Source organism: Sesamum indicum, linkage group LG6 (genome assembly GCF_026168435.1).
Source record: "Sesamum indicum cultivar Baizhima isolate 11 linkage group LG6, ASM2616843v1, whole genome shotgun sequence".
Lineage (NCBI taxonomy): Eukaryota > Viridiplantae > Streptophyta > Magnoliopsida > Lamiales > Pedaliaceae > Sesamum > Sesamum indicum.
The window spans coordinates 24,880,953-24,904,068 of record NC_142662.1 but is presented as its reverse complement, the minus strand read 5'-3'; the positions used below and the strand labels follow the sequence as shown (position 1 = coordinate 24,904,068).

General features: G+C 34.7%; 4 protein-coding genes across 5 annotated transcripts; 3 read left to right on the top strand and 1 right to left on the bottom strand.

The window, feature by feature from the left end:
* Positions 1-581: 581 nt before the first annotated feature.
* Positions 582-5,486, bottom strand: LOC105163503 (cellulose synthase, putative (DUF1644)). Of its 2 annotated transcripts, none has more exons than XM_011081869.3 (4): positions 5,232-5,486; positions 4,145-4,400; positions 982-2,163; positions 582-887 (listed from the first exon to the last, which is right to left on the bottom strand). In XM_011081869.3, exon 3 carries the CDS (start codon positions 2,139-2,141, stop codon positions 1,002-1,004), a length of 1,140 nt encoding a protein of 379 aa, XP_011080171.1. In that variant the 5' UTR covers positions 2,142-2,163; positions 4,145-4,400; positions 5,232-5,486; the 3' UTR covers positions 582-887; positions 982-1,001. The 2 variants fall into 2 exon arrangements, with proteins under 2 accessions (XP_011080171.1, XP_011080173.1); XM_011081871.3 differs by having other exon boundaries at positions 982-2,150; positions 5,232-5,485.
* A 5,197-nt stretch (positions 5,487-10,683) lies between these two features.
* Positions 10,684-12,776, top strand: SAD1 (Small nuclear ribonucleoprotein family protein). Its single transcript, XM_011081872.3, has 4 exons — positions 10,684-10,839; positions 10,935-11,058; positions 12,240-12,312; positions 12,598-12,776. Exons 1-4 carry the CDS (start codon positions 10,806-10,808, stop codon positions 12,628-12,630), a joined length of 264 nt encoding a protein of 87 aa, XP_011080174.1. The 5' UTR covers positions 10,684-10,805; the 3' UTR covers positions 12,631-12,776.
* Positions 12,777-15,825: 3,049 nt separating this feature from the next.
* Positions 15,826-16,941, top strand: LOC105163596 (uncharacterized). Its single transcript, XM_020695068.2, has 3 exons — positions 15,826-16,237; positions 16,330-16,591; positions 16,677-16,941. The coding sequence occupies exons 1-3, from the start codon at positions 15,971-15,973 to the stop codon at positions 16,694-16,696; spliced, it is 549 nt and encodes a 182-aa protein (XP_020550727.1). The 5' UTR covers positions 15,826-15,970; the 3' UTR covers positions 16,697-16,941.
* A 1,519-nt stretch (positions 16,942-18,460) lies between these two features.
* On the top strand, positions 18,461-19,792 carry LOC105163597 (Galactose oxidase/kelch repeat superfamily protein). The gene has a single exon (XM_011082010.3). The coding sequence runs from the start codon at positions 18,491-18,493 to the stop codon at positions 19,649-19,651; it is 1,161 nt and encodes a 386-aa protein (XP_011080312.1). The 5' UTR covers positions 18,461-18,490; the 3' UTR covers positions 19,652-19,792.
* Positions 19,793-23,116: the final 3,324 nt, after the last annotated feature.

Below are 23,116 nucleotides of genomic sequence, written 5' to 3'. Positions count from 1 at the left end.
CTTTTCACACTCACACATGGCGATTAATGATACCACTGCACTAATTTAATAAAGTCAAAAAATACCCTTCAACCAATATAATAACTAATTTATTTAACTTTTCAAATTTTTCATTAATTATTTTCTTTTCATTTCCTTTTATTTTTAATGTAATGTATAGATTTATATATATATTTTATTTTTAATATTGTTTATAATATATTCTAAAATATAAAAATTTATTTATTATATGCACAAAAAAACGACTAGTATATATATATATTGAGGGAGGGCACTCCTCCAACTAAAACACTTTAAATTAAAGAATTGGTATAGGTGCCAGATATAATAAGAATTCATATATTTTTGGATTTCGTATTGTATTTATTTTTAAAACAATAGTAGATAGAAGGAGTGCATGTAAGAATGGTATTAAAAACCAAGGAATATAGGTCAATCAGCCATACACATCAGAAAAAAAAAAAAAAGAAAAAGCACATGCTTGCGGAGGAAGACCTCTTGGGAATATATATTCTTGTCTTTTCACATTGGAAAAAAAAAAAAAAAAAGAAGCAAAATTTGCTGCTATGACAGAAAGGAAGTTGAAGAATCACTGATGATGTTGAAATTAAAGGAAAGGAATGAATAGAGAGTAAAAGAGGGATAAGTAGTAGTCATTTGATATGATACAAGTCCAGAGATAGACACAAATCAACAAAGATTTCAGATTTCTAGAGCTACAACACTGAAACTAAGCAGGTGTTAAATCATTATTGTTTCCACTTCCTGTGAAGGAAAGGCCACCTGCATCAAATTCTGGAGAAATATGTCCTGCATATCTCTCTCTAGCCAGACTCCGAAACTGGTTTCTTGGCCTCATGCCAAACTTCTCTTCTTGAAGAGGTAATCTGCAGAGCATTGGAACACCATTAGAAAATATGAAATGGCTCGGTCAACAAGTATTATCTAATTTTATGGTAAGAAACTAATAGGAACGACTACCAGATTCTTCCAGCTATAGCCTATTGCTGATCTTCGTCTGACTGAGCACGTGTCAGTCTCCGGCGCCTCCTTGGGTTTGGAGGAACATCATCGCCAAGATCGCTTAGTATGTTCAGGTCTGGTTCATCATCCTCTTCCTCCTCCTCCTCCTCTTCATCCTCATCGTTCTGGAGACCCAGTAAGTTTTCACCCCACAGATACCGGCGTCTGGAGAAGGTCCCATTAGCTCGACGATGCCTTGGCAACACTCTAGACCTGCCTCCTCTTAGTTCGCCTCCTGGGTCCATCGAGCCGATCATCTGAAACAAGAAGAAGGTGCTTAGCCAGCGGCCACCTTCACCACCACCACCTCCTCCCCCCCTATCTCGTTCAACTGACAGCCTATCTCCATTCTCGATCACATAGTCGCCAAGTACAACTGCACCCGGCATGGCCGAGTGAATGGCACTGACAATATCATTGTACTCTCTCTGGTCCTCAAGGCGACGCCACGCTCTTTGTCTTGATGGGTCGATGTCACCTGGGCGCACAGTCGGGTGAACTCTTCTAGCATGCCTACGCAACTCCCTGTAGTTGCCGTAGAATGAACATGAATCACGGGAGCAGCTTCGGGACTTCAGGTTGAGGTACTTTCTGGCCTCTTCCACAACTTTCCAGCCCAAAACACTCCCACGGCATAAAGGGCATCTCAGATTCGACCCATCTTCCGACTTCTCCATATTAGTTTCTCCAAAATCAAGCAACGTCATTTCTTGTTCCTCGATAACAAAGTTTGCATCTTGCGTGCTGCTTCCTCCAGATCCTCCTGGCACGCCAACATTTACTGCAGAGTTACTTCCAATCAGAGTGTGATCTATATGACTCCCAGCAACATCAACCGAAGTGTCAATAGAATCATGATTGCTTCCTGGTGTCAGACTGGGTGCAGACAAGCTGTCTGCATTTTCTTCTTTGAGTTTTTTAAATCGATCCAAGCAATTTGAATGCCTGTAACTAGTATCACATATGTATGAGCGGCAGCCCTTGTCGTGGGAACTGCAAATGAGAAGAACAGCATTGTGTGGGTGGTCCATGCATATGGGACATGAAGCTTCATCCCATTCCTTGTATAGAGCAGACACATCTGAATCATTTGATAAGCTTCTTTTCCTACTAGCCATCTATTTGCACTGTGATATATTACTAACATCGAATTCATTAGCATCCCAGTTTAAGTTACAATGCAATGCAAGAAAATAAACTAATTGAACCCTAATCTAGATAGTGGCAGCAGAAATGACAATAGCATTAACATTTCACAGCACAAAGCTAAGACTAAGAGTGTGTTTGGTTGGGGTAAAAAATGGAGGAATAAGAGAAGTGGAAGTAAAAATGGATGTATAAGAGATAATCTTGTGTTTGGTTTGGAGGAAGAGATAGAGGTGAACTAAAACTTGATGTATATGAAACTCTTCCTGAGTCCAATTTTGTTTCCCTTCAAAATTGGGCGGAAAAGTGGAAGTATAAGGTCAAAAAGATAAAAAAGTACAGTTTTTACTTTTATTTACTCTATTACCCATATATATCTATATATATATAATTTCTCTCCAATTTTTTTCTCATTCTCGCTGATAATACAGTACATAATTGCCAAAGAAAAATAACAGAACCGCTGAAAAACTACTGCATCGAAGTCAACAATCTTGTTAGTAATTTTTATTTATTTAAACTAAATAGTTTAGAATAAATAAACAATACTTATTTCGATGAATATTTTACTAATAAAAGATATTCTTATTCTTATTTTTTATTAATAAGATTTTTAAATTTTTGATACACTAAAATTATATTAGTATAATATTAATTTAATTTATTTTCTGATACAAAGTGAAGAGAAGGGTAATTCAGTAAAATTATAAGAGTTACTATTTTTTCTGAATCTGTTTTCCTAGTACCAAACAAGGGAAAGTATTTGAGATTTACTGCCCTTCCAATCATACCAAACTTAAAGGAAAATTGTTATTCTTTCTCCCCCTCCCCCTTTCACTTCCCCTCCCCCTTCCACTTTCCTTTTCTTCTCACTTGAACCAAACTAACCCTAAAGGAACTCTTGCTCGGAGTGAGAAATAAGAAGCCAAACATCCGCCTAAATTCTGCACTTTCAGACCCTGTAATGAAATACAACATCAAGCCCCCCTCTCAAGGAAACCTACAAACCACCAAACCTCGCCAAGTTGACCCCTTCTAATATCGCAATAAAGACTCTTAGACTTAAGCAACTGCAGATCAAGCAAACCTAAAATTGCTGAATTCCACCATCTTCTCAACCCAATCATAAACAAAGCATCTATCAAGAAATAATGGTTCAGCAGCAGTGCGAACTGCCAAAAAGCCGGAACCATCAAAGATTCATGAAGCCAAACATCAAAAAGCTAGGAGATCAGAATACTTTTAAGACATATTGAATGAAGCAAAACGAACAAACCCGAAGTTCTGTTTGTCACCATGGTACAACCTGAAAGAGCACCTAAGAAAAAATCGCTTCATAACTCACCTTAAAATTAAGAATCAGATGTTAAAACTACAATAGCATCTGAATAGTGGCAAGTGCCCATATCTGAACAAAGGCTGTCCAATGTTCCTTCCTATTGCTGATTGTACCCCTAAGACAATCCTCCAGCATGCTAAAGAAAAGAACATATATATTTACAGTTCGCCAAAGTTATTGCCTGGTGACACATTTCGACTGTGTTTCTCCATCATCCCCTCGCTCAGAAGCAATTAAAAGACCCTACTTGTTGATGGATTTACCTTGATATCCGACAGAAGACATGAAGTAACTTACCACAACTCTCAGGGAACCAGAAACTAGTAGCCATCTCCCAAAACAATCCGTTTCTAATTTCCTAGAGGCAAAAATGTGGGACTGCTTAATGCACTCCATCCCATATCCCCCCCAGGCAACCAACAACACGAAGATCCATATTTTAAAACAGAAACCATATTGAGCAGATACAAAATTGCAAGAAGGAGGGTTAGACATCAATGAAGAAAGTAAGTTAACTTAATCTGAAGACAATATCAAGGACATGCACAAAAATCACAGACAATCAGATTGTAGTAAAGGTAACAATAACATAACCTTTAAGCACACAATGCTACTAGCCATTTCATTTTTGCTTACCACTAAAAGGGAGTGATGTTTTGTCTTTTACTTGCAGCTTCAGAATCTTATAAAGGCAGGATCAGAGTCTTATAACAGACTGGATTTAGCAAAATGAATGACACAGTATCTTTAGTTGACTTTATAGCATATCTGATGGCAACGCGTCACGAGCATTTACTAAACACAATTCAGAACAGTCCTAAAATCTTGGAGTAATAAGGCTTCAAATAAAGAATTATTGACTATCTTGCCACAATCACCAATGAATCCCAACCTGCAGTAGTATTGCCGAACAGAAAATGGTCATTTGCATAACAAACATCTTTACTTCAACAGCAAATAGACAGAATTACACATAATCCATTCACAAAACAGGAAAGACAAACCAGAAAAAAAATCCTAAAGACAAGAAAATTGAAAATCAGCGACAAAAGTAATCACTACATGAGTATCACCACAGAAACCTACATAAAGCACAAACCAAATTCCAAAATTTGCTACAATCATTTGGGATCGGCAATTGACTCGGAGACTCAGAATCTCAAGTGGGTTGATATATCTCATCTCAACATATAACAAAGAAAAGACAATCCACACGACACTTTATTGCCTTAAAATCATAAAGTATCCCCCTACCACAATTTCCTAATTCTCATCAAATCTTGAAATCAAATCAAGAACAAATTTCAAATAGCCCCATCTTGTTTGCACTTAAAAGACAAACTTAGAGATCAAAACCAAAAGAACAAAAAACTGCAACCTAAAACTTTTTGCTACCAATTTATAAAACTTAATATGCCAAAACAATATACCCTTTTTAAATCCAGAACCCAAAATTCCTTGCAATTATTTAAAAAAAAAAAACAAAATCCCTCTCCTGATCCTCTTCTTTAAAAACCTGTCAAACTCCAAAAATCAGAAAGATCATAACTTCATCAACACATCAAAAAATCAACAAACAAAATCCCACAACATGTCCATAAACACGTTAATTATCGCCACAAGGATCAACGACAATCTAAAGCGAAAAACATCAAATTAAAGCAAACCCAATCAAACAATGTCCCAGATTAAAGCAATCAATAAATTGAAGGTTCGGAATTACGGTTGGCATAAATTAGTGACGGTCTAGCGATTACCCTCCGATTGAATTGGGGTGAGGATTTAATATACACAAGTGAAGATAAAATTCTTTTGGGTGGAATTCACGCGATAGCGTCCGATGAAAGTGGGATGGAAAAAGGTTTCGTATGAGGTTTTCTGATGTATAATATATAATCTAAATACAGGTACAGAGAAACCAGACGATAAAGAATACAAAAAATACTATCAAAATTCCTATTTAAACTGTAAATTTTGAGTTTTGAGGCTTTGCACGGATGTCTGAAAAGTATATGTATTTATGCCCCACCAAAAATACAGATAAAATACGTATCTATACGATGCAAAATAGAGACAGACAAGAATCTATGCTTCCTTTTCTTTTTGTTTTTTTTTTCTTCTTTAGGGTAAATTTATTACTGCTTTAATTTAATTCCACTTTATTCTTATTTTTAATTTCATATTGTATCATTTTTTTTAATGTTCTTATAAACTTTTTAAATAGCTAAGCATTCATGAATTCAAATTCCACTAAATTATGAATATTAGTTTGTATTATTAATAATTATTGATCTATTCTATTAATGGTTATAATTAATTATACATGTCTAATGTTGATAATTGATGTACATTGAGTGTTGATAATCAAATTGTATTATTAAAAGGGATAATTATAGGCCATCCAATGATATTTTGTATAATTATACGTATATTTCTTGTAATTTGAGAAATTATATTTAGTACTCTTAACGTTTATTTCTATCTACTAAATAGATTCTTAAGTGTACCCACTGAAATTATTGATATAAACAAACAAATTGTAATATTTACTCTCGATTGACTTATTTTTAACATGTTGTAGCTCCAATATTTTTTTTTTAATTGAACTACCCTTATACATCTTTACATACAAAAATACATAAGAATATATATTTTTGCTCTTATAAGAAAAGTTGGTCGAAAAAAAAATTATTTAACCTTATTAAAAAGGATAATAATTATATGGTCTTTATTTTATCTTAAACAGTTGTCGAACTAGTTTTGTTATATTTAAACTAATTTTCCGGGCTCGAAAATTTTACTGCAGTGACATTAAGATTTACCGTTTATTTTATAACGCAAGTGGGGGGAAAATGAAATTATTGCAGCGTTATATTCTAACGTGAACCGGCCGTGTGACGACAAGTCTAGCTTATGTGCTACGTGTACGCTCTGCAAGCCGCCAACGTGGACAAGAAATGGGTCTGAGGAGGGGTTTGGGGCGTGTTTGGTAGCTGGGATATTTGAACAGCAAGGAAAAGTTAGGATTAAATTGTTTTTGGGTTTTACCTAAATTTTATTTGAAAATAAATTATAAATTCGTAACTACATAAGTTGATTTTAGAGTCTTTAAATAATCATATGTAATTAATATGAATAAAAATAAAAGTATATATATATATAACTGATATTAAGTTTAACAAAATTACAAGCACACCCCAAATGGGGCGTCGATGTAATTTCTTACAGGAGGTATACGTCTTCACAACTATAATATCAATTAATTTGAAGCATCAATTTTTTATTAATTTAAAAAAATAAATAAATAATTGTTATATTACATTCAATAAAATTATATGTGCGGAAATTACGTGTCACCATTGCTAGTAATATAAATGATAAGAGGTGTATATGAAATTAGATCTAATATTAAGTGGTGCTAATATAATTTATTATAAAAGTAATATTCATCCAAATACACGCTAAATATGTTTAGAAAAATAATATTATATTTGAATTGGTAGAGTTTGAGTTAGGAATTTAAATCCATAATAACATATTCTTTAAATATATGATTGTTTTTGGCATAATTTCAACCATCTTTTCTGAAATTTGGTATAATTATAAATATTTTTTTTTATGTTTGAAAAGTAATAAATACCTTTATTATTTTAATATCCATCTAATAACGAACCCATTTCGTTTTAGATTTTCATCCAATTTTAGTGGTGAACTGATCAAAATGCCCTTTTGAAATGATAATTTTATATATATTTTATAATTTTCTAAATATTTTTATGAATTAATATTCCCTTTGGATTATTTATTTTATCTACCCTCAATTTTTTTTTATATTTTTCAAATACTTTTTTTATTTTTTAAAAAAATTCAATAAGGGTAAAATAGTGATGTTTACTTCATCATTTAGGGGTTACACAATTATTTTTAATTTAACAAAGGTATTTGTAATTTTTTAAATAATGAAGGGGCATTTATAGTTATACCAAACCTTAAAGAAGATAGTTGTAAATTACCTAAAATTATTTCTAAATAGAATCCCAAGTCATTTTAGCCCTAGTCTCTATCAACCAATCAATTTCAAATTTTCATATTTCTACATTGATGCATCTTGTGATTCGATTGATGCCTTGCAGCATGCGGTATTGTTTGTTTTGCTTTCCTGTAAGCTTCACGTTTCTTTTTTCCCCTGAAAAGATGCCTCGCTAAGAAAATGAAAATTTCAGGCTTATAAGCCACTCAAATATCTCGTCTAGAATCAATGTGGAAAGCTTACCTATATCTGCAGCCCCAAACTAAGGGTTTTGGGACAAACACGTGACCTCTTTCCCACATACAATGCCAAATAATGCAGTTTGCAACTCAATCAATGTTCAATTGCGTGAATTATTGTCCGTTCTAACTTCATATGAACCTCATAATTCTATCATGAAAAGATATCTCACTAAAAAGATGAATACTTGAAACTTATAAATTATTTAAATATTTTATCTACAACCAATATAAGACGTTAGTATCTGTTATACACGTTTTTCGAATATTCCACAAATACATTGTGGTATGTTTCTAGCCTTTCAGAAAATTCAATTGCTCTTACAAAAAATACAAAATTTGGCAAATAGATTTATTGTGCTTGGACCAATCATTACTCAGCATGTAAACCCAATAGAAGCATAAAAGGGAATTCCACTAACTTAATCTAGCTAATTTAGTCAAAGTTGCTAAATACACCTAACCTACTGGAGCTCAATATTCCACATTCAACCCCAAGAGTTCCAAATGCTGAACCAAACACCCCCTAACCAGTCCTTTTATTCTTTTGACTGGGCCTAGTTTGGCAAAGAAACAACAGAAGAAAAGGGTAAAAGTGGGAATAGAATCTGGACTTTTATATAAAGTACATCACTTTACCATTTTATCCCTCGATCGCTTCTTGCTATCCGTCTTTGGGGACAATCTAATGATTTGGGGCTCAATATTTTATTGTGAATATATTGGATTCAAAATCAATGGCCATGTGTGTGCGTGGGTAAAAAAAAAACCCGTTTCTTGCTATCCCTTGTATACAACTACTTATATGTCTAGATTCTCTGAGATTGATTATCATCGTCGTTTATATTTTTACAAAAGTGTTTAGTTAAAAAAATAGATAAATAATATTAAAATACAAAATTTGAGAGTGTTTGCAAGTAGTAGTGATAAAATTGATATGGAAGTGTTTCATAATTGTTTTTAAAAACACTTATTTAAGTTTTTGCGAACACCCTAATGAAAAAAGTTGGAATTAAGAACATGTGGGATCGTTTAAGTAAAAAAGTGTGATATAAGCAAGCGTTCCACATTAGTTTCAGACGAGGAGCTCGAGTTACTTGTAAGCTTCAAGACCCCCTCTCCATATAAGATCCTTTTCAAGATAAATCTGTGATGCGCATACTAAGTCAAAGTGGACAATACCTCGCGCAACGGGACACTGATCAAGTTGCAACCAGCATCATTTGGTATCGTCTGTAGGAGCAAAGCCATGTCCCCTTCTTAAGCCCCTCGTCTAGGGGACAAATGATATAAGTAAGCTTTTCATGTTGGTTGCAGACGAAAAGCTTGAATAGCTTATAACCTTCAAGACCTCGTCTCCCTGACAAGACATTTTTTCAAGATAAATCCGTAAGGCTTATAATGAAGCAAGAACGAACTATAACTTGCATAATAAAATATTAATCAAATCGCAAATCACATTGCTCAATCATCATCGAAAAAATTGCCAAATATAGTAATGACAAATGAGGTCTTAGAAAAATGGTCAATTTCAAAAAAACTTACTATAAATAGTTTATGAAGAGATCATTTAAAAAGAGAACCAACTTCAAAGAAAAATGAAGACTCAACTACATTTTTAGCTTTTACGGCGGACAAGACTGATATCCCATCTTTCTTGTAATAGGTGGACAAATTCTTGTAACATAAATTACATTTCAGGTTAATTTTGTTGGGAATAAGTTATATATATATATTATTTTTAACAATTAATTATTTTATGATTTTCACGAATAACCTTATTTTAATGCCAATTTATTATAGTATTCATTAATTATATGATCATTGAATTTTTAATATTCATTTTATGACTCCACTTATGATGATTTCTGGTTTGTTTTTAATCACATTTTTCCTCAATTTATGATATGTTTTAATAGGATCATTATTCCACATATCAGTCATATTTTCCTATCTATATAAAAAGGTCATTTGAGGTGATTTGTGATGGAAGAAGTTGAAAAATATTTTATACTCTTACAAGTATTTTAGTGTTTTGGCAAGAGGGCGAATGATTAGTTACTAGTCTCCTCGTGCTTGTGTACATGGGATGAGACATAACTGAAAGCTAATGGCGTTTTATTTTGAAATTATGATCAACCGTTAAAACATGCACGCAAATCATGGCTTTAGAACAATGACAAGCCTCATGACTTTCAATCGGGTCAACTTTTCTAATTTTCTAAGTTTATTTCCACTACAAAAAATTCAATATTTAGCCATGGCTAATTGACATGGTTAAAAAAACAAAGTAACAGTACTAAATAATCATTGACCATGACCATGCAACGGTTGTTGACCGAGGTATTTGTGAGGGTGGTCAAAATTTTCGCCATGGCAAATATTTTTACCATGGCTAAGAGCCATAGCAAATAACATTTTCTTGGTGGAAAATCTATGTTTTTGCATCGATTTATTTAAATATGGTCAATAAAATTATTTGTCATGAGTTGTAGTCCATAACTATTAAAATCATAGTCAATAGTAATTTTTTTTTCCTGTCATTTCCTTACTATATGCAATTCTGATAAAGTATGTAATGATATTTTATATTTGAAGTTATTTGGAGATATGATTATCAACACAAATCACACAGCAGCCACAACAAATTTATCCATGATGAGTTTTTTCAGTTAAATTGACTCGTTAAATGTTTTTGAGTCTAACTAAAATATTTTTCTTTTAATTGACTGGTACTTTAAGTGTTTGAGGTTTTTCGTATCGTGTTCGTATCTGTATCAAAATAAGGCAAAATTGGATTTAATAGAAAAAGACGGTATGGGCTCTTTGGGCTGCCGAAAGTTGCATTAATTTTAGCCCAATACCTTAAGCCCACTTGATTATTATTAACAGTTTTTGATGAATTACTAGCACGCAAGCATTTAACTGACTGTGAGAGGTAGGAGTTTAGCAGAGAGGAAGTTGAAGAGGGAAATTGTGAAAGAAAAACCCTAGAAGACAAATTAGCTCTGCTCGAAGAGAAATCAAGATGGCAAATAATCCCTCGCAGCTCCTCCCATCAGGTTCCCCTTTTACTCTGCTTGAGTGTATTGTAATTCGATTCAGGTTGGTTTTGTTGAGCTGAAACTGAAGCTTCATTTGGATTCTGGAAATTCAGAGCTAATTGATAGGTGCATCGGGTCGAAAATATGGGTGATAATGAAAGGAGACAAGGAACTGGTGGGCACTCTTAGGGGCTTCGATGTTTACGTCAACATGGTGCTCGAAGACGTCACTGAATAGTCAGTACATTCACCCCAATTGTTACACATTTTCGATGTGTGTTTGTGTTTGTTATGAGTGTGTGTGTACTTGTTCTTCTACTGTATTTCTGTTTGGTTGGTTATTGGTTTCTTGATTTTGTGGGTTTCTTTGTTAGTTTCATTTTGTACTGTAGGTTTTTGTTTAATTTCTTTTGTTGAGAAGAATTCGTACAGTGCTTATAAGTTGAGTGCATCGTTTTGATTTTCTGGTTGATACTTTGCAATAAGGGTTAGTAGACGGATTGATATTTGTGATATTTGCGATGGGAAGAAGAAATTATTGTTGCAATGGCATAGGAATTAGTAACTTGAGCGCTGACTAACTAAAAGAAGTTTTATGGCGTTATCTTAGGTTACTGTCACCTCCTATTGCCGACTGCTGATGCTTGCTTGTCCTTCCTCAGACTTGGTAGCGATCTTATTCGTGTGTGTATGTCTTGGACTGTATACTTGCATAGCAACGGTTACCTTTATGTCAGCAAGAGCGTCGAGTAGCGGTGATAGCGATGGTCCCGATAGTGGGGCTATACTGAATATTGGTATGGTGGTGTGACGAAGTTTGGAAGTGACTGAGCGTAGTTTGTCTCCATCCCAATATGTGCTTTTATGAGTATACTGTTTTCTTTCCCACAGATATGTCAGTCTTAGATGAGTTATCAGACCATTTATGGCCAAATATATCCGTAACAGACGAATGTGGTATATAGGTTATTTTCTTGCCATTATGGAATAGATCTGTCTTCGGATTTATTTTTTAAATTCTTTTTCATGGATGTTATTGTAGTTAGGTTTAAGTTGTTCTTGTGGATGATATTTGTTATAACCTCTAAGCTTTGGATGATATTCCTGGTCCCATGTAGCTAAATTGATGCGGATGCCTTAGTATGAGCATCTTATACAAACATTTGTCCAAAGACAGCTTTCCGAGCAGGTTTAGCTATGTTTTGTTTTCATTCCTCTTTTTTGCTTTTTGTTGGGTTTTTTCTAAGAAGGGGTTTGTATGGTCTGTTATATTGCCGTGCTAAATGTCATGGTCGTTAGAATTCTCACTGATGATCTTTTTGTTGATTTTATTGCTGATAAGTTTATATTCCTCCAATAATATGTGGACTGTGTCATTCTCCTGACTAAAATCTTTATTGCCTTTTGGCATTTTGCAGTGAAATTACTTCAGAAGGGCGACGGATTACGAAACTTGACCAGATTTTGCTCAACGGGAACAACATTGCCATTGTAAGTATATGATACATATTGGCTTTCTGGGGTTATTAAGGCAGCACTTTTTGCGATTTAGGAGCTCTAGTTCTATATAAACCTGTGCTAAGTAGCTTTCTCACTCTCCAAGATTCTATTCTTATTGAACTTGTTTAGAACCTGAATACTTTGGCCACATTTTTGCACTGAAAGAACGACTAAAAATGATGAGCTGGACTTTAAGCAAATAGTGGAGCTTTATTGCTGAAAAACCTTGCACTCAACCTTGTTTTTGATATCCAACATGCTTTTTGTGTGATGCAGCTGGTGCCTGGAGGCTCCCCAGATCCGGAATGAAAAGGTGGCTTTTCATGATTTGTGTGGATTCTAACCATCATGAAGGCTAGATTTTATTACTCTAGCCCATAATGCTTGTGATTTTCTGTCAATGTTAATCAAAATGACGACATCAATCTTCCGTCTTACAAAGTATTTTTCACGAAGTTCCTTTTGATGGTTATTGAAATTGGTTTACAGCACAGTTAACAATAGTCATCAGTCTCCCTTTGCTGCTGAAATTGACAATGTTGACTCTAATGCCTGTAAGAAGCTCACAATTCTTCATAGATATACATGTGAAAATATGAGGGCATTTGACATACTTCATGTGTTCTAGTCAAAGGCCATTCCAGTAACCATAATGAATGCCTTATACTTCACGCAATAAAGGCCATCCAGTAGTAATTCAGTGGACTCGTTTAAATTGTCTGCTATTATAGGGGGCCAAAAAAACAGAGACAAATGCTAAGATACACTATGCCCTTTAACACCTATGTCGTTACCTAAAACTGCAACTGTTGTCTGTCCAACATATTTCTTGAGAAATAATCCATCAGTACACTAGATTTGCTTGCATCATCGTTGAAGAGTGAGGGATGGGAGTTAGAATCTAGTCGTGTTTTACTGGTAAATACATTCTACTTGCAATTACTCGCACATTCTGATTTTTTGGCAGGTGGGAATTATTTTTCACATGGAAACTCTGACTTATGTCTGTCTTATGTCCTCTTTGAGCATGTTATAGCAAATTAAAGTCTAGTGTATGTCGTTCCTACTCTCCTCTTTTAAACAAACGAACATTCTGTAAATGGACGAACCGTCGCCAATTCTTTATTGATTATGCTCCAGTTTTGATTCATTCAAATTTCCACACATACTCAAAAGAGTAATTTTTTCTTCTCTAGGGTTAACCTATCATTCATCTGAGGCAGAACCCCGAACCTTCCCCTTCCTTCCTCTACCGTCCTAAGATGACCCAACTCGTTTTTCTGCTCCCATGAACGATTCAATTATAGTATTCACATAAATTTAACATTAATGACACCGACAAAGGCAGAGTGAGATCACAAAATAGAGCGTGTGAGAAGGAAAGGCAGGACAGAGGAAACCACATGCACTCATTGTTTTTGTATGGAATAGAGGAAGAACGTGGAGCGGAATCCATCCACTAGGCAGAGAAACAGGTTGCATTGCACATTAAATACTCCCAACATGTTAGAATAATTTCATTCATGTTTTATTCCCCTTGTTTTCCGGAGAATAACCTCTCATTCAACCACAAATCTGTTCTTGCATTCGAGAGAAACACTTGATTCATGGAACACAGCTTCCTGAATGTTGCTTTCAAGATAAACTGAGAGCTCCAATTGAAGGACAAGTCAGTACCATGGCCCTACTTCGCGGAAGCCAAACTGACACGCCGTTCTGTTGATAGAATTTGAAATTCATGAGAGAACCAAATATAATTTCTATAAGTTGTTAAATACAAAAATACTTTCTGGGTTTTCTTACACTATTTTTCTGTAGTCTAATGGTCAGAATTCGAATATACTACGTACAATTTAAATATGCTGATCATTTCCCATGTCGAAAGTTTCTTGAACCTTTCCAGTCGGGCACATGCACAAACATGAAGCGGCTACATATGTTTAATCTAAGTACCTAACTACGCATGTAATCCTGATTCCGAACGCACACACAGACATGGTCCGGGGTGGATAATGGTTCAGTCTGCCTGACTCCAAAGGTTTCACTTGTTTCCAGATGACAAATTCATGTCCTAATTTGTCCATCACATAATATTTTGTCAGCCCTTTTCCCCTCCACCAAACCGACACTGTTTGAAATCAGAACAACGGCAGGTTTCCTGTAATGACTCCAAAAAGACAAAAAGAATACGGAGAAAGGGAAGCACAGACACAGCCCTCCACAGACTAAATTCAGGAATCTTAGGACTTTCTCTCCCTCATTTAAGAGGTTCAGTTGGAAATATTATGTAACTCTTTTGTATCCTTCATAATTTTATTTTATTTTGATACTTTAAAATGTTTGTTAAAAATATCTTATAAAATGTATGAGTTTATAATTTTTTTTCAAATAAATTTAACCAGACACGTTCAGGAGGATGAAGCCGATGTTGTTGCGTTGTTATGCAAAAGACTCAGCTAGCTACATTGATCGTCAATACTTAGTTTTCTCTCAAGATCTTTACAATCACACTCCCTGATTTGGTAAATGTTTACCTAAAAATTGGTCCATGATAGTCCACATGTTCACCACCAATTTTTATACATAATTTATTACAAAAAAAAGAAACTAAAGTAGAACAAAATCTTGGAACTGCAAGAAAGCCCCCCCAAAAGATAGCTAAATGCAGTAAGGACCACTTCAGGTTTCCCAATACCAGCCCTACACTTGTGTGGTGAAGTGAACTGCCACAAGGGCTCAAACTCAATTATTCCATAATTATAACTTAAACCCATAATTAATTCTTAATTCTATCTTAAACATATGATTACTGCAGCCCATATGATCAGCTTATAAAACAATTCCTCTCTGCCCTCAGAATCACAAGCCAGCCAGCCCCCACTCATTGCCTAGTTGTCTCACTTCTTACATTAAGCTCAAGTCCTCAGTCTTGTTTCTTGATGTTCATATTCACATAGTCCTTAGTTCTTGTAAGGAAAGAGACAAAAGGAGAGAATCTTTGGGATGTACAGACAGCACAGATAGATTTCTTGTGTGCTGTCCATTTGACCAAACAAATTGTCTCACATATTCTCTTCACTATCTATACTTTGAGTTGATTAAAAAATATCGAACCTAACATGCAGGTGAGCTAGCTTGGCAATTTCTTGCATCAAACTAATGGGTGCACCATGTTCACATGGAAATTTTTAAGGATTCTTTCATGTTGTTTCTTACCACTTTGTTATATATAACAGATCCTTCAATGGCTCTTCAATACAACACACCAACCTCCACGACTGGCGAGTTCTAGTCAGGGCAGCAAGGGACAAGTTGATCACAAAGGTGAGATAAGTTACGACGTTTTCACGTTCTGTAATGCTTAAGATGATTGATCGTTTTTGCATCGTTGGAGTACTGAGTTTTTCTTTGTTTCTTGCTTTCTTTTTCAGATCAAAAGGTTAAGTCGAACAATATAGTAGTTTTCAGTGATTGTGGGATTAGGCGGAGTAGGCGTTGTAAGAGAGTTGAACGGAGCAAACTCAACTGCGAGAACTTCAATCTCTTTTATTTCATACGGAGGAAAGACGTCTCCAGGGCTTGCTTCTATCACACGCTCAACTTGAAGAGGCTTGGGAGTTCTCAGACAAGGCAGCATTCTGTCCTTTCCATGAAGATGAAAAAAGAAGATGTCGCTAGAGGAGTAGTAGGAGTTGCTCAAAAGGCTGATTCTGCCACTCATGTTGGAAATAAAGTCTTGCCTATTACTGATACGGCTCAGACATCATCAGCTAATAACAAGGACCAGTGCCACGATGCAGACAAGAAAGAAAAGACAAAGGGTGACAAGATGAAAACCATTTCCAGGATGAAAGAACTATTGAAATGGGCTGCAGCTACCAAGGGTGAGAGAGGTGGAAAGTTCATCGGTCGGAAGGTACAAACTGAACAAGTTTTTACACTCACATTCGACCTAGTCCAACCTTTTGAATCTTGATGTACTGAGCAGAACAATTATATGTTCTCCAGGTCTTGCATTTTAGGAATAGATCAGCTTTGAAGGCAGTACCAGATGATGATCAGCTCAGCAACGACTCGCCCAAAATCAGTTTTAGATGGGACGCGGACAGCTGCTCCACCACTTCCTCTGTCTATTCTGCCATTTCTGCCATGGCTTCTTCGATGAAACACGACCAAATTTTGAATGCCGAATCAGTAAACACTACTCCGTTACATGTTAGAGATCAGTGCGTTGCCAGGACAGGAAATTGGATCACCACGGATTCTGAATGTAAGGCTTCTCTACAGAAAAGCACTGGTCAACTTATCTACATGTTTGAAGCTGTTTTCTAATGTTTGGTTTTGGTTTCCGACAGTTGTTGTGCTGGAGTTGTGAAGATCAGTAACAAGAACAGTTCCTTAGTGGTAGTATCGCATGGCTGAATCAGCTACGTATGCTCCAAATGTGATCTTATGGGCTACAAATCAGGGAAATGAAGTGAACTTTTGTTGTCTGAACTGTATCTGTTGTAGCCCACATGGAAATCAATGTCTTAACATATTTCAAGATCTGGAGATGTTCTAATTTGCTGCTATCTCTTGAGTAACGAGGTTTCGATCGACAACCACAAGTTCATGAAATCTTGCTGTTGTTTCCTGCAAAAAAGTGACAGTTGATGCTCATTTCCTGCAATGATAGTCCCTTTTCTCACTTATAAAATCTGGTGGCTGAGCTTTTAATTCTCTAATCTGACTGAATCAAATTCTGGTACCTCTGAGTAAACATATTTAACCAATTAATGAAATTCATTCACTCAGGTTTGTGATACAGCACTGTGGAACTTTAGAGTTGGATTTTCAGTTTATGGTTAGGGCTAATATTGAAAAACGATGGATAGGCATAACAAAACTTGGATTGTCCAAAAAACCACTTGGACTGAACCAATCACATAACAAGTGTATTACATTAATTCAAATACGACCAAATCTGATTTAGACTTGAATTTTCCATTCACGTATCAGTAATTTCAGTTCTTTCTGTATTCGTGGTCCCAAATGGGAAGATCAGAGCATTCAGTAGCTAGGGAAAGTAACGTATCCAGAAAAAAGGCTTTGTTTGGGTTATTTTTGCACTTACAGGAAGAGCATAGTTCATAAGGTTTGTGAAGATCATCTTTCTCCATTTATAACAATTTCAGCTAATTTCAAGAATAAAATTACACATTTTTCCTTATCTGCAACCGCAGTTTCAATAAAACAGTGATTATCAACAATGAAACAACTTCCATCACAAAACATGTGTAAATTATTCAGAGTTCAGAGATATATCAAGAAATCAATTATTCTGAATTACGATCAATGTAGATTGAGAAATAGTTCTTGACATGATAAAAAACAAAACTATCTATTTCAAAAGTAGGATTTCAAGATTCATTTCATCGTAAATTTGAAGGGTTAATTACAAATATGAAATTATACTTTCTCTTTGAAGGGTTAATTACAAATATGAAATTATACTTTCTCTGATAAGAACTTCTGAAATTACAATTCCACACCTTTTAAAAAATTCCCTATTTATAACTATACTCCTGCCGTTTAGAGGTAATCGTTTATGAATTCAATTTTAGTTATATTAATAATAATGTACACAAAATGCTAAATAAGAGTAAAATTAAAAAAAAAAAAATTCCCCACGTTAGCATTTTTTGTTGTAATCCTAACGAAAAGGGTATAATTGTAAACAAAGGATATTTTAAGGGGATGCAACTATAATTTTGATTTTTTTTCTAAAATAAAGTGTAATACTGTATTTCTGGAGGGGCCTAATCGGAAGTAATCCTAAGTTTGAATTAAATATTTGTCTAATACAGTAAATATCATAAGAATAATAATCAAATTTACACATGGAAACATGTATTTATTACTTTTCCATTCCGCCTCCCTACTCAAATCAAGAATCTTCAATTTTTCCTCTCCGCATGCGAACTCAACAACGTAGGAATGAGACAGAGTCATCGACGTACCAATCAATGAACCTTCTTTTGTTCTTCTTCATGCCCCTCAACTGTATTTTCCTCTCTATTTCTCCGCCTGTTTTGTTTTTTATTCCCTTTTCCATCTATTTTATGATCCAAACACACATTCCATTCCTAGTGTTTTTCCTGCCTATTTTCTACTTTGAAACCTCGGCATGGACGGATCTGATCCCCATTCCTCTCAATCTCAGAAAACAGTTTCCAACATGGATTTCCTGGGACCAGACCTGACAGAACTAATTCTTGCTCGTCTCCCCATTCCCTCCGTTATCCAGGCCTCAGCTGTCTGCAAACTCTGGAATTCTATCATTAACTCCAATTCGTTCAAAACCCGGGCATCAGATTCCAGGAGACCGCCCTGGTTCTTCCTCTGCGGGCAAAATAAGAGTTTTCTGAGCAGGAATCAAGCATTCGCATTCGACCCTGAATCTGATTCTTGGATCAAACTCCCTATGATAACCCTTCTGTCCAAGGACTCGTTAGCTGCCTCCAATGGCTTCTTCTTCTCCACCTGCCCTGGAAAATTCAGTTTCAAACCAGGTTTCAACGGCTTGTGGCGCCAAACTAGCACTCCCATATTTTCCAGGAGCAGTTCCCTGATTGGTGCATACATCGTCCCACACTGCTCAAAACCAGCCAGGTTTGTTGTTGTTGGAGGCATCAAGTCGGTTGACGCCCTGGCAGATGTAGTGGGCTGTTTGGCTGTGGAGATTTACAATCCTCACCATGATTCCTGGGAACTCTGTTCCCCTCTGCCAGAAATTTTCAGGCCTGGAAACTCGTCCAAACTGTTATGCTCAGCTCTGTTCAGAGGAAAATTCTACGTTCTAAGTATTTGTTCAAGTTTTATTGCATCTTTCGACTTGGAAAAACGTTTCTGGAGCAACGTTCAGACGCTCAGGCCTCCAGGGACGTTGTTTTCATACTTAATTTCCTGTCAGGATATGCTAGTTTTAGCTGGACTATGCAGCATTAACGGCGACCTGGAATTCAATTTATGGAGGATTGATGAGAAAACACTGGAATTCAGTGAGATTGGGATCATGCCTCCTGTTCTTCTCTCCATGTTCATTGACAGTGATGATAATCTGAAATTTACAAGCTTGAAATGCATGGGTTCGGGCAATTTCATCTATGTGTTCAAAGAAGAACGTCCCTGGGATTGCCCTGTATGTGTTTGTGAGTTCAGTAAATCAGGGAAATGCATCTGGAGAAGAGTTCCCAGTTTGCCAGAAGCTAGAAATGAATTCGAGGAAGTTATCAGCTTCTGCTCCAATGTTTCTATACTGGACATTCTTGGAAGTGGAAGTGACTGATTTCATTCAAATCTTTTGCTTCCTTTCTTGAATTTTCTTCTCAGAAGTAACTGAAATTCCTGTTGCGACGTGGAACTTTCTACCTTATTTCTGAAGTTGTCCATGTAAATCCAAGCTGGAATGGAAATAGTTCAATTCTCTTTCAGGGTCAAGGGTTTTGTCAGGAAATATATGAAGATTCTTGATGTAATAATTCCTGCTCAAACTTGGAAATATACAACATTCTAGAATGAAAGATTCTGCGTAGTTTTAACAGAAAATGCAGCCATCTTTACGACAGGAGAACAATTTTTAGGCACAAGAATTATTACCTCGTTCAATACTATTGTTAGTATGATATTCTAGAAGAGTGATTGGTGATTGAAATGATGTTAAGTTTGAGTAATTTGGAATTGGAGAATAAGGTGAGATTGGAAGATGTTGGCCTGACGAGCAAAAGAGGGGCAAGAAGACCATCAAGACTTGGAGTGCTGTAGAAAGATAGTTACTAGTGTATTGCTTAGTTTTTCTCTTTACACCTTTTCCATCATCCATCCACCTATTTGTACTATTTGTCCACCTATTTGTACTATTTGGTGGAAGGTTCTTGAACATGAACTTACTCAAGAAGCCATAGCTCTCTAGAAGACTTATTAAATTCTTTAGCAGTTCTCCTCTACTCAAATATCTAAGATACTTTTTGATGTAAAATAATGGCCCATGACCCTTATATGGTAGCCTTTGATCTCTCACAACCGGTCCACCCCACTTGGCCCATGGTCCGATCCATCCACCCGATCCATGGCCCAACTTAGGTACCCGTCCTATTAATACCTAACCCTAACCCTAATCCCTCATTTCAACCGTCCCCTTTCCCTCTCAAATCTCTTCTTCTTCCTCTCTCTCTCTCCTTCTGGCCTTAAAATCCTTCACCCACCGTCTCTTTTCTTCTGCCACTTTAATGCTTTGCCTCTATAAAAGGTTTTCTTGGCCCCTGGCCATTTCTAATGGCTGAAAATCTTCTATGTCTTCTTCTTCATCTCATTCTTTGAAATACTCCCAAGTTTTATGTGAATTGAGAAATACCTAAGTGGTGGGTCTGTGTGACCAAGGTAGTCTGATTGTTGGTTGTTGTGAGTAACCGTGAGAAAAAGGTTGTCAGCCTCTTTGTGGCCGTGGGCTTCTATCCTATTGGATCTGACTCTCTAATCCTTATATATATTTTATTCTGTGATTATTGTTCTTAGATATGAAATTAGTTTAAAAATCTGTATTATTTAATAAATTGTTAGCTTTTAAATTAATGAGAACAAAATAAAGGAAAGTGAAGAATCTTATAAAATAGTCAATATTTGTAATTCACATTAAAATAAATTAACATGTATTATTATTGCAATTGAAAATTCATAATTCAATTTTAGAAAGACTCATGGAGAAAATGATTGCACAACTATTCATCTTATATTCTGTTTCGAGAAATACGAAATTTTTAATACTTTACAAGCTTTCCATATTATATTGTATTACAAATTGTATTAGAATTATTGCCATTTTATTATTATCTGAAATTTTAAATCTTATAAATATTAAATATAAAAAAATGAATATCATCGTTAATTTTCAACCCATTAATTCAAATTATAATTGAACCTAACCTAACCCCTCCATTTACCACCTCTGCGAAACACATTACTTTGAGTAAATATAAGATCACAATGTGAAGGCATCAAAAACTATAAAAACAACTACTATATGAATAGCTCCATCTCAAATGATCACACAACGTCCTAACCACAAGCTCCTTGCCTTGTTATTCTCCGGTGGTGGGGGCCTTGAGGAAGACCACTTGGGACAATTTTTTTTCTCTTGTTTTGTATTTTATTTTATTTGTTTTGAGTGTTTGGGAAATTAAATAAATAAAAAAAGTTTAAAATTTTAAAATTGCTAATTTGAAAAAGAAAAATATAATTTACTCATTTGCAATATCACAATAGGGTTGCTTGCATTTTTTCGGAAAAGAGTGAATAGCAATTTATCCTCCTGTGATATTGAAAATGTGCACATTACCCCCTATAAACAAAGTAGCAATTTACCCCTATATTTTTTAAAATAAAGCAATTTACCTTTTTATATAGAAAGGTGAATTGCTTCATTTTAGAAATCATAGAGGGGTAAATTGTTGTATTTTAAAAAATATAGGAAGGTAAATCACTATTTATTTTTCTATAAGGGGGTAATTTATTCATTTGTAATATCACAATTGAAAATGCTATTATATTATCAACACTACATATTCCAAATTATCATTCGTTAATTTATACCACTTTAATCCCATCACACAAAATAAACAAGACCTAATAGTCGTATGCTCATAGGAAAAAAATATATTTTAGTCCTATAAGTTATGAGGATAACAATTTTTATCATATTTAAATCAAAATTCGCAGTTTACTCCTAAAATTTATGACAATTTTAATTAGTTTGGATTAATTTGTGAGAAATTTCATACCATGAATAGTATCAACGCCTGAATTGAAATCGCATTCTTTGATAAATCTACATGTGATACAGGACAACATGGTCCTAATTACTACCACGAGTGCGTCCAGGTTCATTAAAGGTAGGTAAAATTGCAATAAAGGAGAAGACTGTCGCGGTCCACATGCCACCTAAATTCCAGTAACAGATAATTACAATAAATAAAACAAATTATCCACATCAAATATTATTATATATTATTTTTTATTTTGAATTATGTATTAATCCATCATAATTATTTTTTTTTTCTATCATGCGATTGCTTAAACTCATTTAAAAAGAATAAATAATTCAATCAATATTTGTTAGCCCAATTGATAATAACGAATAGTCTCTAGTCAAATTATTGCTAAATTAATTTTCATAGTTAAAAAATACAAATTTATAGTGAATATCAATTAATTACGGCTGCGCAACGGCTATTACTCGTTATTTTTGTAAGCAAGATTAAAATATTTTTTATTAGCTAAGTATTTTAATTATAGGTAAAACTATAATGAATATTGAATAACTGTTGTCAAAATTTATCTAAAATCATGATAGATAATACTTATCGCATTGATTTTATTTGATTGTGGTAAATAAATATTAATTTATTACAATTTTTAAGTCGAAGTGATTTATGTATATGTAATAACTAATCATTTTTGTAGTGAATTTCGATCGTATTTCAATGGTAAGTAATCAGTAGAAGTACATACAGAATACGTATGGTCCTAAAAACACGTCCCGACTTACGAGGGAGATTGAAACTGAAGTCATCCCAACATTTTGTAACAAATAATAATAAAGTTTAGGAGTAAGGGGGAGAAAAAAAAAACAGGACAGAAAAATAAATGGAAAATTGTGGTAATAATTAAATGGGCTCAAAATTAAATAAGTTTAAAGAATTAAATATTTTCTATAATGTCCAAATATAGAAATTACAAAATTGAGTCTTGTAATGTG